Source organism: Glandiceps talaboti, chromosome 4, assembly GCF_964340395.1.
Source record: "Glandiceps talaboti chromosome 4, keGlaTala1.1, whole genome shotgun sequence".
Taxonomy (NCBI): domain Eukaryota; kingdom Metazoa; phylum Hemichordata; class Enteropneusta; family Spengelidae; genus Glandiceps; species Glandiceps talaboti.
In genome coordinates this window covers 25453999-25468635 of record NC_135552.1, presented here as the reverse complement: position 1 = coordinate 25468635, position 14637 = coordinate 25453999, and the positions used below count along the sequence as shown (strand labels likewise).

General features: G+C 35.2%; 1 protein-coding gene across 4 annotated transcripts in view; it reads right to left on the bottom strand.

Annotated features, from left to right (window-relative positions):
- The window catches only part of LOC144433543 (uncharacterized), a 105800-nt gene that overhangs the window by 68095 nt on the left and 23068 nt on the right, over window positions 1-14637 (bottom strand). For 3 of the 4 annotated variants that reach the window (XM_078121854.1, XM_078121855.1, XM_078121853.1), the window contains 2 exons: window positions 13017-13184; window positions 8714-12208 (listed from right to left, as the gene is read on the bottom strand). In XM_078121854.1, coding sequence (XP_077977980.1) covers window positions 8714-12208; window positions 13017-13184 — 3663 coding nt within the window. The remainder of the gene's footprint in view (window positions 1-8713; window positions 12209-13016; window positions 13185-14637) is intronic. The other variant, XM_078121856.1, reaches the window with a different exon arrangement.

Sequence of the window (14637 nt, the reverse complement as noted above, 5' to 3'; positions counted from 1 at the left end):
TTACTACTATTAAACCCTGATTGCAACCTTAACTACCTGGTTTACTTTCACTAACTCTGACAATAACCCTAAAATCCCACACTCTTCTATAACCCTAATTATCATAGTCCAAGTATATGATTGCGTACATCACAACATGTTTTCTCTTTCTTGTTTACCTCATGATGGATATTAAAACAACCTCAATGAATCCAGTGAAATACCAACACATCTCAAGTGATGTCATCATTATCTAATGGGTATAGCTATAGTAAAAGTAGTGAACGTACCCATTACACTGAGATGGATAGCAACTGGAATCAACCCAATGAAATACCAACACATTTCAAGTGATGTCATCCTTACCTAACAGATATAATTATTAGTAAAAGTAGTGAACGTACCCATTACACTGAGATGGATAGTAACTAGAATCAACCCAATGAAATACCAACACATTTCAAGTGATGTCATCATTATCTAATGGGTTACTAGATGTAACCATTACATTGATTAGTTGTCAGTTATAGAGATCTATCATTTCTCTACCTCCTTCATTAGCTAATGTGACAACCAAGACAGTCCCGGGGTCCACATAATAACAGTTAATTGGTGTTACCACTACATAATGCTCTGATGACCCACACAGCAATTAATACATAACAACTGTCAGGATAGGATTATTAATCATGGCTTTTCAGAGGATTGTCTAATTTATTGTCATTACTCATTTGTTTTATATCTGATTCATCAATTGTTTTTAAATGACCAAATATTGATCAGAAATGTACTAGGTATATCAAGCGGTAAAATTGAGGTAACTACTAAACACCAGTGTGCCATTATTATTACTACTATGGTAAAATTGTGGAGAGCAGCCAAGTTATTTGAGTAGAAGTCTTCCTCTTTGGGAATAGGATCCGTAATTTGTCCCAGCATGCCCTCTTTTGAAAGACTACATTTTTTGTTGTGTAAAACAGAAACCTTTTTCTTTGTAAGTCACCACATTATGAAAATTTGTGAAATCAAATGTTGGTGGGTTACAAGAAATTGCTGTGTATCAGTAGTGCATCAAATTGTCACCTTAGAGGGCATACAATCAATTGCAATGTTCCAACATACAAATTACCAACTTGAGAAGTGTATGAATAAAGTCTTGATCTGCATAGCACAATTCAGGGGTATCTGGGTTCAATGCACTACTACAAGAAGTTAACTGTTGTAAACAGTGGCAGATTAGGCTATGTCATATATAAATGTAAAGTCACATCAGTGTTGAAACACTGGCAGCAGAAAAGAGAAAACTATATACTAATACCAACATTAGTATGATGGTATTAATATCATAACTACCAACATTAGCCTGTTGGACTAACATAACAAAAAAATGTAATCATAACTTGAATTGAAAATACCAATTCAAAAAACAATATTCAACAAATGATGCCAAATTACTAACTCTGTAGCACATTTAATCCAGTGTGACTTCAGCTTTGATGTGTGTCTCTAGCATAGATGTATCACTATATACCAGCAGTGATGCAAAACCAATACCTCTAGGTGTGGGCATTACATTAGTGTGCGAGTTTGTTCTATCTAGTTAGTATTGATGCGCTTTTTTCACCACTGAGTTCTATTTTCCTAGCCTTGTGTCATCTTGTATTTGTTGTATATTCTCTTACACATTTTCATTACGTTAGGGTAGATTAGCTGTTTAACTATCTACCCTTAACCTCTGTTTTTGATAAAGAGTTATTGTTCAAAACGTTAAACAAATTTCACATGTGAGACGACTATTTTACCGTTTTTTTCTTCATCCCTAGCATACTAATTCCAACATACAAATTACCAACTTGAGAAGTGTATGAATAAAGTCTTGATCTACATTCATATTAGTACAATTCAGGGGTGTCTGGGTTCAATGTACTACTACAAGAAGTTTACTGTTTGTAAACAGTGGCAGATTAGGCTATGTCATATATAAATAATGTAAAGTCACATCAGTGTTGAAACTCTGGCAGCAGAAAAGAAAAAACTATATACTAATACCAACATTAGTATGATGGTATTAATATCATAAATACCAACATTAGCTTGTTGGACTAACATAACAAAAAATGTAATTATAACTTGAATTGAAAATATAATTCAAAAAACAATTATATTCAACAAATGATGCCAAATTACTAACTCTGTAGCGCATTCAATCCAGTGTGACTTCAGCTTTGATGTGTGTCTCTAGCATAGATGTATCACTTTAATACCAGCAGTGATGCAAAACCAATACCTCTAGGTGCAGGCATTCCATTAGTGTGAGAGTTTGTTCTATCTAGTTAGTATTGATGCGCTTTTTTCACCACTGAGTTCTATTTTCCTAGCCTTGTGTCATCTTGTATTTGTTGTATATTCTCTTACACATTTTCATTACGTTAGGATAGATTGGCTGTTTAACTATTTACCCTTAACCTCTGTTTTTGATAAAGAGTTATTGCTCAAAACGTTAAACAAATTTCACATGTGAGACGACTGTTTTACCGTTTTTCTTCAGCATACTCATTCCAACATAGTGTAATATAGCTATGGCTACAATCAGGAATTCTACTACAATTTATCATCCTAATCTTTGCCAAGTAAAATTTCCTGACAAACTAATAGCAATACATACTCCATGTATGCAAATCATATCATTTATCATTCTCCAGAAGTGAAAAGGCTACCTTTATCACATAAAAAAATCAGACTCATAAAAAAAAAATAGTTGGGTAAGACTGAAGATCTTTAGCACTGATATTTTGCCCACATTGCAGGTATGTCTAAATATAACCTTTATACTAGGTGTACATCATTAGTCATTGTTTGCAAGCTGTAATATCTGTTTAATACATGAATGTCTTTACAAACCAACTGCTGTGTACATGTATTGGTTTCTTCTATCATCCATGCACAGAAAAACCATCATACTGAGTTTGATTTATGTACCAGGTAGAAGGCTAATGGAAATCTATCCCCTGATAGCTTGTCGGTTACCATGACAACAGTGTTCGCTTTACTCAGTTTTTGTATACGTAAAAGATGTTAAATGCACCATGGGAATGGAACAAGCCAATAGGTGGCCTTGTATGTACTGAACACCATGTTGTAATCAAACCCTGCTGAGTTCTATGCAATACCACAATTTATGGTTTTAAAAACGCCAGTAAATATTCTATGACATAACCTTTCCTTTTTATAAACTCATTGTTATATTTGCGCAGGTACAGTCTCTGAGGTCTACTAAATTCACGGCATGGCACTGCCGCAGTATTTTACAGTTGATTTGAAATGGATGAAATAGACATACAAGAGTTTTATGGGATAATAGCTAGGATAAACTGAGGATAAAGAATACATACAACATTGTTTGTAAATCATGAATTCTTATTACATCAAAGCTGAACTGAGGGGACAGAAAAAATCCATTTACAATTTAGGTTCCTACTGGGATGTTTCTCATTAAAAAATGTTTTGACGACGTTCAAAATTTACTGTCAATTGGATATAAAAGAGAAGCGCTCTTTGTTGATGCAGTTTTAGTATACATAATAGCTGACAGTGATTTATCAATATGGTGCAGTGCGATGTAGAATTTTAAACTTTTCCGTCATATATAGGGAGATAAGCCATATAGAATGAAATGAATCCTTGATAATGTCATTGTAAATTTAACAGCCGGAAACAATTAATTGTTATCAATTGACCCCTTGTATTACTACACAGAATTTTAAAATTCACTGCTATGTATTAAGAAGTATACTATTGACATCACTTTTGAGTAACACTGTATCCAACACTAACAGCCGAAGGCAATTTTACAATTTTACTATATAAATCCATAAACACCTACATCAAATCGCCATGGATATCAGTTATTAACATATAAAGTGTTTAGTCATTCCAATTAAATTTTAAGATTTCGTCACTTTCAAAAAAAAATCAGAGTCATGTAAATTATGGACACTAATGGACTTAATACAGAAGTGTTTCTTTAAAGGCTTGGGTTTCAATCCCAGGTTCTTGCATTAGCCAGGAGCTATATGGTTAACAAAGCATCATGTTTTTGTTCTGGACCACTTTTTCTTTAAACTACTCCAGATACCTGTTTTTCACATCAGTCCTAAATTTTAATACTAATCCAAACTGGACATTGTAGCATCGTGATTTACATGATTTAAAATCAGGCACACCATATCTGAAATCACATGTACTAGGGTGTGCTTACATTGAGTATAACCTTATGCTAAGGGGTCCTGATATATTTTTGATTCTCATGATAAACTTGAAATCTCCCTAGGCTTGTAAATATGGACAAACATGATGATGTGGAAAATAGTCTACTATATAACCTGCATACCAAGTATAATCACATATATGAATACTATAAAATGGTGAGCTCTATGCATTACCATGTACCAAAAAAATGTTAATTAGATAAAATATCCTTGATCCAAAAAAGTTGAAAATTGCCGACATTTCAGGATAAACCCTTCAAAGAACCTAAGTCCTCACATTTATGAAACTGTGTGAATAGATATAATGAATTTGAATGGACTATAGAAGAAAAAACCATGTACCAGAAACAGGAACCTCTACTTTCTGATGTTGAATAACTGTACTATCACTTCAATATTATCAATTCACATTTCCAGGATAAAGTTAGTTTTGTCTCTATGCTTGAAATGGGGTGCAACTCACTCTGTATTTATCTATCAAAGACTTGTATTAACCTTTCAAGTTATTCAAACCAATGTATTAAGATGTTTTAGTTGAGACACACAACTTGTTACATTCATGGCTGAAGTTGTTAGTACTTCATGCAGCTACAATACACTGACTGAGCTTGACACAGTCATCTTACCTACTGCCTTTCTTGTTAGCAGTTAAAAAACCAAAGTTTTTAGCATACAATGTAAAAGTCTGGGTCAGTAGACTAGTGAACAAACATCTATTTATCATACGGCAGCAAATTTGCCAAAAAAAAAATCAGACAACCATAAATCATTCTTTTAAATAAATTTGTTTTTAATACCGCTTGATCCTGGACAGGAATGATTCACCATAGTGATGTAATTTTTGATTGACAGGACACATTATCCAATGGGATTACATGAATGAATACATGGACCAATCAGGGATTAGACCTGGGTCAAAATAGAAGCTTCCTGTTTATCAAAGTGTTCTGATTAGCATTTTTGAAATGTTGTGCATATTGAACTGAATACAGGCCAGGGATACTTTGGAAAGGAAAGTTCAAGTTATGTTTCACCATATTTATAGAAAATTACCAAGACAAATTAAGATGGGGGTTAGGATAGAATCAAAGGAGAGTTTAGGCATAAAGGGGAGTCCAGGGTTTATTTTCTATGAATAATTTAAGAATTTTCACCGGAGAAAGAGGAATTATTGTAACCACTACGATACAACCAGGATAAGTTAAGACAAAGGACGTCAAAAAAAATTGTTAATTTATAGATGAAAAAATTAAATTTTCAGAATTGTGAGATGTAATATACATCTATGATGAAATCAGAAAATTGTTCAATATTTTGGTAACACAGCCCTATTTTGACCCAGACCTTTACAATGTTTGTTGATAGACAATTCTTATTTTTATTCAAAACAAAATCATCCATCTCTCAAATCAATTGTAAAATTGTTGTGGAAGACTTCAAATAGTTATGACTCATCTAATATTACATATTCATAAGCATATATTTTGCTATGGTTTGATAGGTTATCCAACTATCTGCTTGAGATGACATAGTCATCAAAATCTTACAGCAAATTCTGAAACCATTCCTGCACTGATTTTTTCAATTGGATCCTTTAGACATAAGTGTGGTTTTTTCATCTTCTTCAGTGATTATTGTGAAATACTGTAACCTTGTTTTACTTTTAACATGCAGCCTTTCCTGAAGTTGGTATAGATATTTGGATTTAAATATTTTTCTCTGATATATAAAGATTTAATTCTCACATACCCAGACACAAATCTTCACTGCAAATCCAACAAACACATACACACACACACTCAGTACATGTAATGCTTTTTGCAATTCCTCATCAGTCTTCACTGCCATCTTAGATTTCCCATAATGCTATGTGGTGTCAAAGGTCAAAGTGCAAAGCTCATGAAGAGGTAGTGACTTTCGAGTGACATGTTGTATCATTTTTACAGTACTGGCTTGATGTTGACATATGAGGACTATCAAAATTGGCAGTGAAGGGGTGATAAGAATATTTTTGACGCAAATACTGCATACTGGTAACATTCTGAAGGAATCACATCAAAACATTGAGGAAACACCTGGATAGAAATGGAAAACAAAGCGAAACCTCAACCAGCAACTGGGAAAGAATTTCTTGTGTCATCAGCTTGGTAATCATTTGACTTGTAAAGTTATCCGACTTTGGTCATTGCGTATGGAGTACCAAGACTGATCAAACGTTCTAACGTTTCTTTACTCAGTTGAACTACTGCTATTTGTCTTTGTAATTGACATTATAATACACTCGACTCAAAGCCTTGATGGTCATGGCAAGATTTGCTTGAAATCAACTCACACTGTATGTCCATACAAATCACACAACTGATTCATAACTAAAATACAAAATGAACCTAAACTTTCACATAAACAACCCTTACACCAAAAACATAACACACCTACATATTTTAAAGTTAACCAAAAACTAATTAACTAATTTGACAATGAAAAATGCACTAAACAATCCATTTCCTATTAAACACATGGCTCCATCTGACCTATGGACAGACCAATATAGTAGAATTAAAAGACAAAAGAAATGAAAACACACATGCAAAAATACAATTTCAACCCTACCATAGCCCATCTTTTACATATTTACAATTGCATAATTAGAAGTACATGCAAACTTTGGACAATAAATATTTAAAATGTAATGATTGATTTTTTTGTGAATGCTTGGAAGCCCATTGATCTGATGAGGTAAGCACTGATTTGTATTCCTACAACCTTCTTACTCTCCATACAATTAAGTGGACTCATGGTTCACTTCATGGAGAAAGAGGAAGGAAGGCAAGATGTGAAATTTTGAAATGCATATGAGATCACTTGGCCGTGTTATTATGAACATCAAGTTGTCAAATTTGTTATTTTGTAAGGCGCAATCATACAGGATCCCTTGCAACCCATAATCATAAGCACCAATTAGGGATCATTTTGCAACCCACACGAAACAATTACAGGATCACTTTTGCAACTTCAAAGAATCCCAATACACCCCATAAGCATCCATGAGATTACTTTGCAACCCCACACAAGAGGCAAACATTTGACAAATTGCAAGTAGTATAAGTCTGGCATTCTAGGATCAATTTGTAACCCCAAACAGATATATGGGCTCATTTTACACCCAAAATCAGAGGCACTTTAGGGAATTATTTTTTACCCAAATGCATACATACAATGTACTTAGGGGATAGTTTTATACCCCAAATCAGAGGCACTTAGGGATCACTTTATACCCAAAATCAGAGGCACTTAGGGGATCACTTTATACCCAAAATCAGAGGCACTTAGGGGATCCCTTATACCCAAAATCTGAGGCACTTAGGGGATCCCTTATACCCAAAATCAGAGGCACTTAGGGGATCACTTTATACTCAAAATCAGAGGCACTTAGGGGATCACTTTATACTCAAAATAAGAGTTACTCCTGGGACCGCTTTACATCCAAATTCAGAGGCACTTACGGGGGTCACTTTACCCACATATTCAAAAGCACTTATATGGTTACTTCATACACAAATGCATGCATCCTTATATGGGATATCATTATACCCAAAGTCTGAGGCACCCATGAAATCAATAAATGTAATAATTGCAATATACATGTATATGCAACATTTAAAATTCATCTAAAAAAGCCTAAAGTTATTCACAATTTGTTTTAAAAGAAAACTTAAGTAGAATCACTTATCAAATCAGCAATTTCACATCTAGTGATTTGATAAAACTATCATAAATAACATATTTGATTTGTTTACATTTTGAATTTTTACATTAAATTAAGGAAGATAAGGTACAGTAAAATGGAATATATACAAATATAATTTTAGTTATTTCCTACATCCTAGGGATTAGGTTAGAAAATTGGGATTATATTATAATATAAGTTAGGGGATTTCTACTTTTCTACAATATAATATTTTTTAGATTTTTACAATTTTTTTGTCAGGATTCAGAGCTTTTTGAAGGCACTTGTCTTTGCAAAAGAAACTGACCGCCAAAGTTTCTTTTGCAAGTTTTGATATCTTGGATTTTTTTGTACTTATTTTTCCATTTTTTTTTGTTCGTTGTAGTTTCTTTTTGTAGTGAACTTTCAGGAACAAGTTTCGTGTTACTCAATCTCTCTGAATAAGAGAAGGGTTATGTTATATTCTTGAAATTTTGTGATGATAGTCTGATTTTTTTTATCATTTGATCATCACTGATGTAGGAATTAATGGCAAGTTCAAAATGTTACTTCAGTTTTTTGCTTTATATTCAATTAAAAACATTAAGCATTATGTTATTAATTTTTCAGACACATAAAGTATGTCTTTCAACTTTCTGATTGTAAGAAGGCATGCAGCATTTTCATGTGATGTACATTTTGAATTTGCCATTTTATAACTCAGTTTCCAGCATGAAATTTAATAAGTATACCAATGCACCTGGCTTTGATGTTTCGTCTTCAGCAAGGAGATGTCTGCCATGTGTCGTTCCTTCGCCTGTGCTTCTTGTACACCATACTGCTGCTTCATATCATGTTTAAGTCGAGCAATTGCTTCAGCATGTGCTCTATCACTTTCAGCTCTCAGTTTCTGCAGTTTGGTCATGTAGTCCTTCTCAATGTTGCTTTTCACCTCATTTATCTCATTCATTTGTACTTTCTGTATTTCTTCCTCACGTTTCTGGAAAGCTTCCTCTACTACTACGAGTTTGTTATCTTTGGCTTTCAACTCCTTCTCAAGGACTGCCTTTTCATGTCTTAGCTGATCTTCTTTCTCATGCAGCTTCTCCTCGATATCTTGCAGTTCAACTTCCAAGATGTTTTTCTGTTTTGCCAGCTCTTGTTCCATCTGATCTCTCTGGAGTAGCATTTCCTCCATTCGTCTCTGCTCACTAATCTGTTTGTCAAATGTACGTTTTTGTTCTATCAGTTCTCTCTGTAGGTCTTCCATCTCTGATAATTTCTTTTTCAAAACTACTTTTTCTTGGTTTAAGCTTTCTTCAAGAAGTGCTTTTTCACCGACAATTTCAGAGATCTTACTCTGCATCCCTTGGTCCTCTTCTAACTGTTTCAGAAGTTCATCTCTCTGAGCCTGAATAACTGTCAACTGACGTCCAAACACTTCCTGCACTTCTTCAGAAACAGTGTCTGATGTCTGCATTCTTTCTTGCAGCTCTTGCACCTGTTTTACCTGATCTTTGAGTTCTTTCTGGAGTGCCACTCTTTCTCTTTCCAACAATGCATTACTATCTTGTAGTACACTGATCTGTTTATTCTTCTCTGTTAGGATCTCATGTTCACGCTGATCTTTCTTGGCGAGTTGCTGTTTCAGCTCAATGACTTCTCTCTCTGAAGGTCCCAGACTATTCAGGGACTCTGGGGCCAGCTCAGCCTTCTGCAGTAGTTGTGCTGTTGTGGCCTTCTCATAGTCAAGTGCTTGTTTTAACAATTCATTTTCTTTGGTATAGATCTCCTGACTTTCTCTCAGATCTTTCTTCAGTCTAGCTATTTCATTCAGCAGATCTGTTGTCTTGTGATCAGAAACAGAACTGGCACCATCATCAACAGACTCAGTGGCTGAGGGTTGTGGACTCAACATAGCCATCAGCCTCTCATTTTCCAGCATTAGCTCCTCTTCAAACTCTTGCTTGGACTCTAGTTCCTTCACTGTTTTTGCTTTCTCCCTCTTTACAAACTCCAGCTGATCGCTGATAGTAGCTGCCTCATTTTCCTTGATTTCCAGACTAGTTTTCAGCATATCAAACTCTTGTTCAAGCTCCATCATCCTAGATGCTAGCTGTGTTCTCTCTTCCAAAGCCTTGTCAAGTTGTTCAGCAAGACTACCATCCTTCTGCTTGGCTTTCAGCTCTGCAATCTCTGTGGCATGCTTCTCTTTAAGAGCAGTCATTGCTTGCTCTACTTCTTCTTTAGCAACAGTGATGGTCTCTAGCTGGTTACTGACTTCTTCAATTTCCTTCTCATATTCTTGTCTCTCCTGTTCAAAGAAGTTAGCCTGACTCAGTAGCTTTTCTTCAAGGATCTCGCTAGTCTCCTCTCCTGAAGCATCTTCCAGCTGCACCTCCAAGTGTTGAATCTTATCTTTTAGGTTCTTCTTTTGTTGAGTAAGATTACTGACTTCTTCATTCAAGGCAGTGTTTCTGGCTTCTTGTTGTTTATATCTTTCTGTCAAATCAGTTAATTCCTTCTTCTGCATCTCATTCTGAGTTTTCAATGCTTCAAGTTCATCTGATACTGGTTTCTGACGCAGCAAGACCATCTCTTCCTCTACTCTATCTCGGTCATTCATTAATGTTAGGATTTCCTCCTGCATCTGTTCTTGCTGGTGGTGGGACTCATCGATCTGCTGAAGTAAAGCATCCCTGGCTTCACTTAGATCCTGATTCTCTCCTTGCAACTTGTGAAGAAGCTCACTATCAACACCAGGAGTTGAAGGGGGCATAGAATCAATGCTCATTTGGTGTAACTGCATCTCTAGAGGAGGAGCCCGCTGCTGCAGCAGCTCAGGTTCAATCAATGCCTGGACTAATTCTTCTTTGATCATTTCACCTTCCACAACCCTCTCAGATGTTTTGACTGGTTTTTCTTCTAACTGTATCCTATACATTTCTATCTCTTTTTCATGCCTATCTGCAAGTTCTTTCCTTACATTCTGCAGCTCCTCTATAAACTCTTTATCTTTCTCTGCCTTGATAGCTTCAACTTTCTGATCCAAGTCCTCCTGCATCTGTTGTTTCCAAATCTTTAAATCATCTTCATAGTCTACCGCTAAAGAACTCTTCAGTCTCTTCATATCAATTTCATGAATAGAGGACAGGTGTTCTTGCATATCTTCCAATTTCTTTTCATATCGCTCCTCTTGTTCTTCTTGGATCTTCTGCCTGATCTCATCAACATCCACACTATCCTGAGAGGCTTTGCAAGACTGACGCTCATCCTCGTACTTTCTCTTCAAGTTCTCCACCTCTTGCTCATGTTTAAACTTCATAGATTGATTCTTTTCAGAAGCGTTTTCTAGTTGATTCAACAGCTGACCAACTGCTTCATCATTCTCCTGCTTTAGTTTCTCAATTTCCTCTAGGTACTCAGTTTTAAGTTTTGCCATCTCTACTGATGTGGAGTCTGTTTCAGTGGTGTTTAACTTTTCTTGCAGTGCTGCGCTTTCCTCTCCGAGTGCTCCCTTCAATTGGACTATTTCATCGTTTGCTTCAATCAACTGCTTCTGTAGTTGTTTGATGGTTTTCTTGGATTTGTTCTCCTTTCCTTCATCAGATGAATGATCTGGTGCTGATTTCAGTTCTTCTATTTGTTTCTGATAGGAATTTACAGCCTCTACAAATTTTTCATTGAGGAGAGCCATATCTACTTTGTTTCTGGCAAGGGTGGCATCTTTGTCATCGAGCTGTGATTTCAGTTCATCAATCTCTTTCTGTAACTCCCGGAGTTGGTTATCTGTAGATGAGTTGCCATTGAGTTGTCCTTGGACAGTTTCATACTTCTTTTTCAATTCAACAAGTTCCTCCTCATGCTGTTGTCGTAGCTGATCTTTCATCATGTTGATCTGCTGTCCATAAGTTTCATCAAGTTCAGCTCTAAGATTTGATAATTTCTGTTCTGTCCTCTCGGCTTCACTACCACCTTTCTCAGGTGATTTCTCATGCACTTTTCTTTGCATTTCCTGCACACTTCCCATAAGACCTCTAATTTCCTCGGAAGACTTTTGTTTCATTGCCTCCTTGTCCTTCTTAACTTCAATCAACTCTTTTGACTTTGTTGAAAGCTCCTCACTGAGTTCTAACAATGCAGTGTCTTTCTCTGCCACTGCCATGGACAGTGCTCTCACCTGCTCCTGTGCCTCAGCTAGTTGCTGCGCACTTGATGAATGCTCAGTGGTCTGACTCATGACTGCAGTTTGAGCCTGTAAGAATATAAACATACTTCATATTATAAACTCTGACGCCTGAAGTCACAAAGCATCACAATTCCGCTAGTTTATGACCGGGAATTCTATTTTGTACAAATAAGGTACTAAAATATTCTACTTTATCTGTGATAAATAGTTAATTAAATCAGTGACATGTAGAATGCAATTGACCAATCTATATTTTTTTTTTACCACTTTGAACGTTCATTGTAGAATATACAATCCTGACAATATGGATTGACATTTGAATTGTTACCTATCTATGCTTTTCACCTATTAGAGATACTTGATAAATTGTTGATACAGTGGATTTTATTTTAGTCTCTGCATTTCAAGTTTTGTTCACTGGATTTGAAATTGTAGGCATAATGGTACAGAACTCATTTTTAAAGTAATGGTATACTTTAATCACTTTCAAAGTCTGTACACGACAAACACTCTGTCCTGACAGGAAGTGACTTTGAAATGATGACACAACATGAGACAAATCATAAGACTATATAATAACAATAAGTCAAGAATACTTGATAACTTACTGCAAAGTGACTATTTATAACCATGCAAAACACAAATTCTGCAAAAATTTCACACACAGTACATGCTCAGTATGGCAGCTTGCAAAATATGTTTAAAATCAAAGTAACGTGCTGGGTGAAATATGGTATAATTCACTCACTTTTCAATGCATTCATGGTTAATTTTGGAATGAAACCCAAGAAACATACCTGGGGAATCACCCTACTCACAAACTTAAGACAAACACTAAAACTAATAAAACTAATAACAAAAATCATATAAGCACCTGTTGGAGCTGCTGTTGCAATATTTGTATATGTTGAGTTAGTTGCTGAGCTTGGCTTGTAGCTTCTATCTGTAGTGTGTTTCTGCTTTGTAGTGTACTCTGTAAATTGACTGATAGTTGCTTGATGACCTCGTCTCTTTGTGACAAGGCTTGCTGAAATTCTTGGATCTAAGGTAGAAATATGAATGCACTGTCAGCTAATATCGGCTAATCTACAACACGACAGACAAGATCATACAATGTCCATTTGCATGTTAAATTTTTTGAGAAAGTGCTGCAGGATTCTTTGTGGATGTTGCAGATATTAAAAAATTTGGTTTGACTACTGCATTACAGTATCTTGCAAGGACCATGTACAACAAATGCTTCTGAAAATTGCATAGGTGGGGATGAGGGGGGTGTTAATGTACAATACCATCAAGACATCAGACTATTTTTGATGATTGAGCACAAAATTCATTTCATGAAATTTTTTGAAAATGATTTTAAAAACTTAGGTTCGACAAGAAAAATATGGTAGATTTGATGTTGATGAAACAACTCATTCAAAAAGCACCAGAGAGTTTCTATGTATCTGTATACATAATGAAACTGTGTTCAATGTACTGTCTTGTCTGCGTTGTCAAAATATGGCTTCAAGTTCAACTAGAAACTGCATTTTACAGGATCTAATACATTTCCCTTAAATACAAGCAGAACATTTTTTTTCTTTTTTTAGATATAATTCATTGCAACTATTTTTGCAACTCCTTCACTGGCAGAGTATTGTTGTTGTTGTTGTTGTTGTTGTTGTTGTTGTTGTTGTTGTTGTTCAGTGTTGTTCTTCACTTGCAAAGAGTCAAAATTGTTGTGAATGTGACCGTTGTCCACATTTACATTCCTGTGATTCAGTATTTGAAACAAACTGTTTGGAACTAACACTACAGTGTATTAGACTTTATTTTCTTTTCCTACTGGATTAACTATAATTTGATTTGTACATTAGCGTACACACTACATCTAACAGCATCTACCTAAACAGGGAGAGATACATGTAATTTACATACATACAAACTGACATTTCTGACAACCAACTATAGACACACAGCTGAATGAGTTCAAAGTTAAGGGTTTGTCTGTTAGTAATTCTGGCATAGTGCCAAATTCCTCAAAATAAAACAGCGAACCAAAGACTTGAACAAGCATTTTTAAATCACTACTCAGTCAAATTTACAAATTAGATTTTTATGACATTCATATCAATAACTTGTTTATATATATTATTCCTGAGTTTCAAAATTTAAAAAGAAAAGTTCATAAGAAATGATACAGTGAGAAGTAAAACAGTAGATCACTATATTATTGTATGTCAACTTTACAAATTTTAGCAAGTAAGTAACAGACACACAATGAAATCAAATTAGCTTCCTGAAATATTGCCAAGATGAGTTCCAATTTACGCAATACCAGAATGAGACGAAGTTGTAACTTTTCCTCCCTAGCAGTTAGTAAATGCTTCTCTAGACTAATGCCAAAACAAGATATCTAAACTCGGCAGCTCACTTTTAAAGCTGTATCAATCAACTGAACAAATGAACTAAATAGTCATGTAGAGAGTAGTGTGGACGTGACTCAAAGCCAC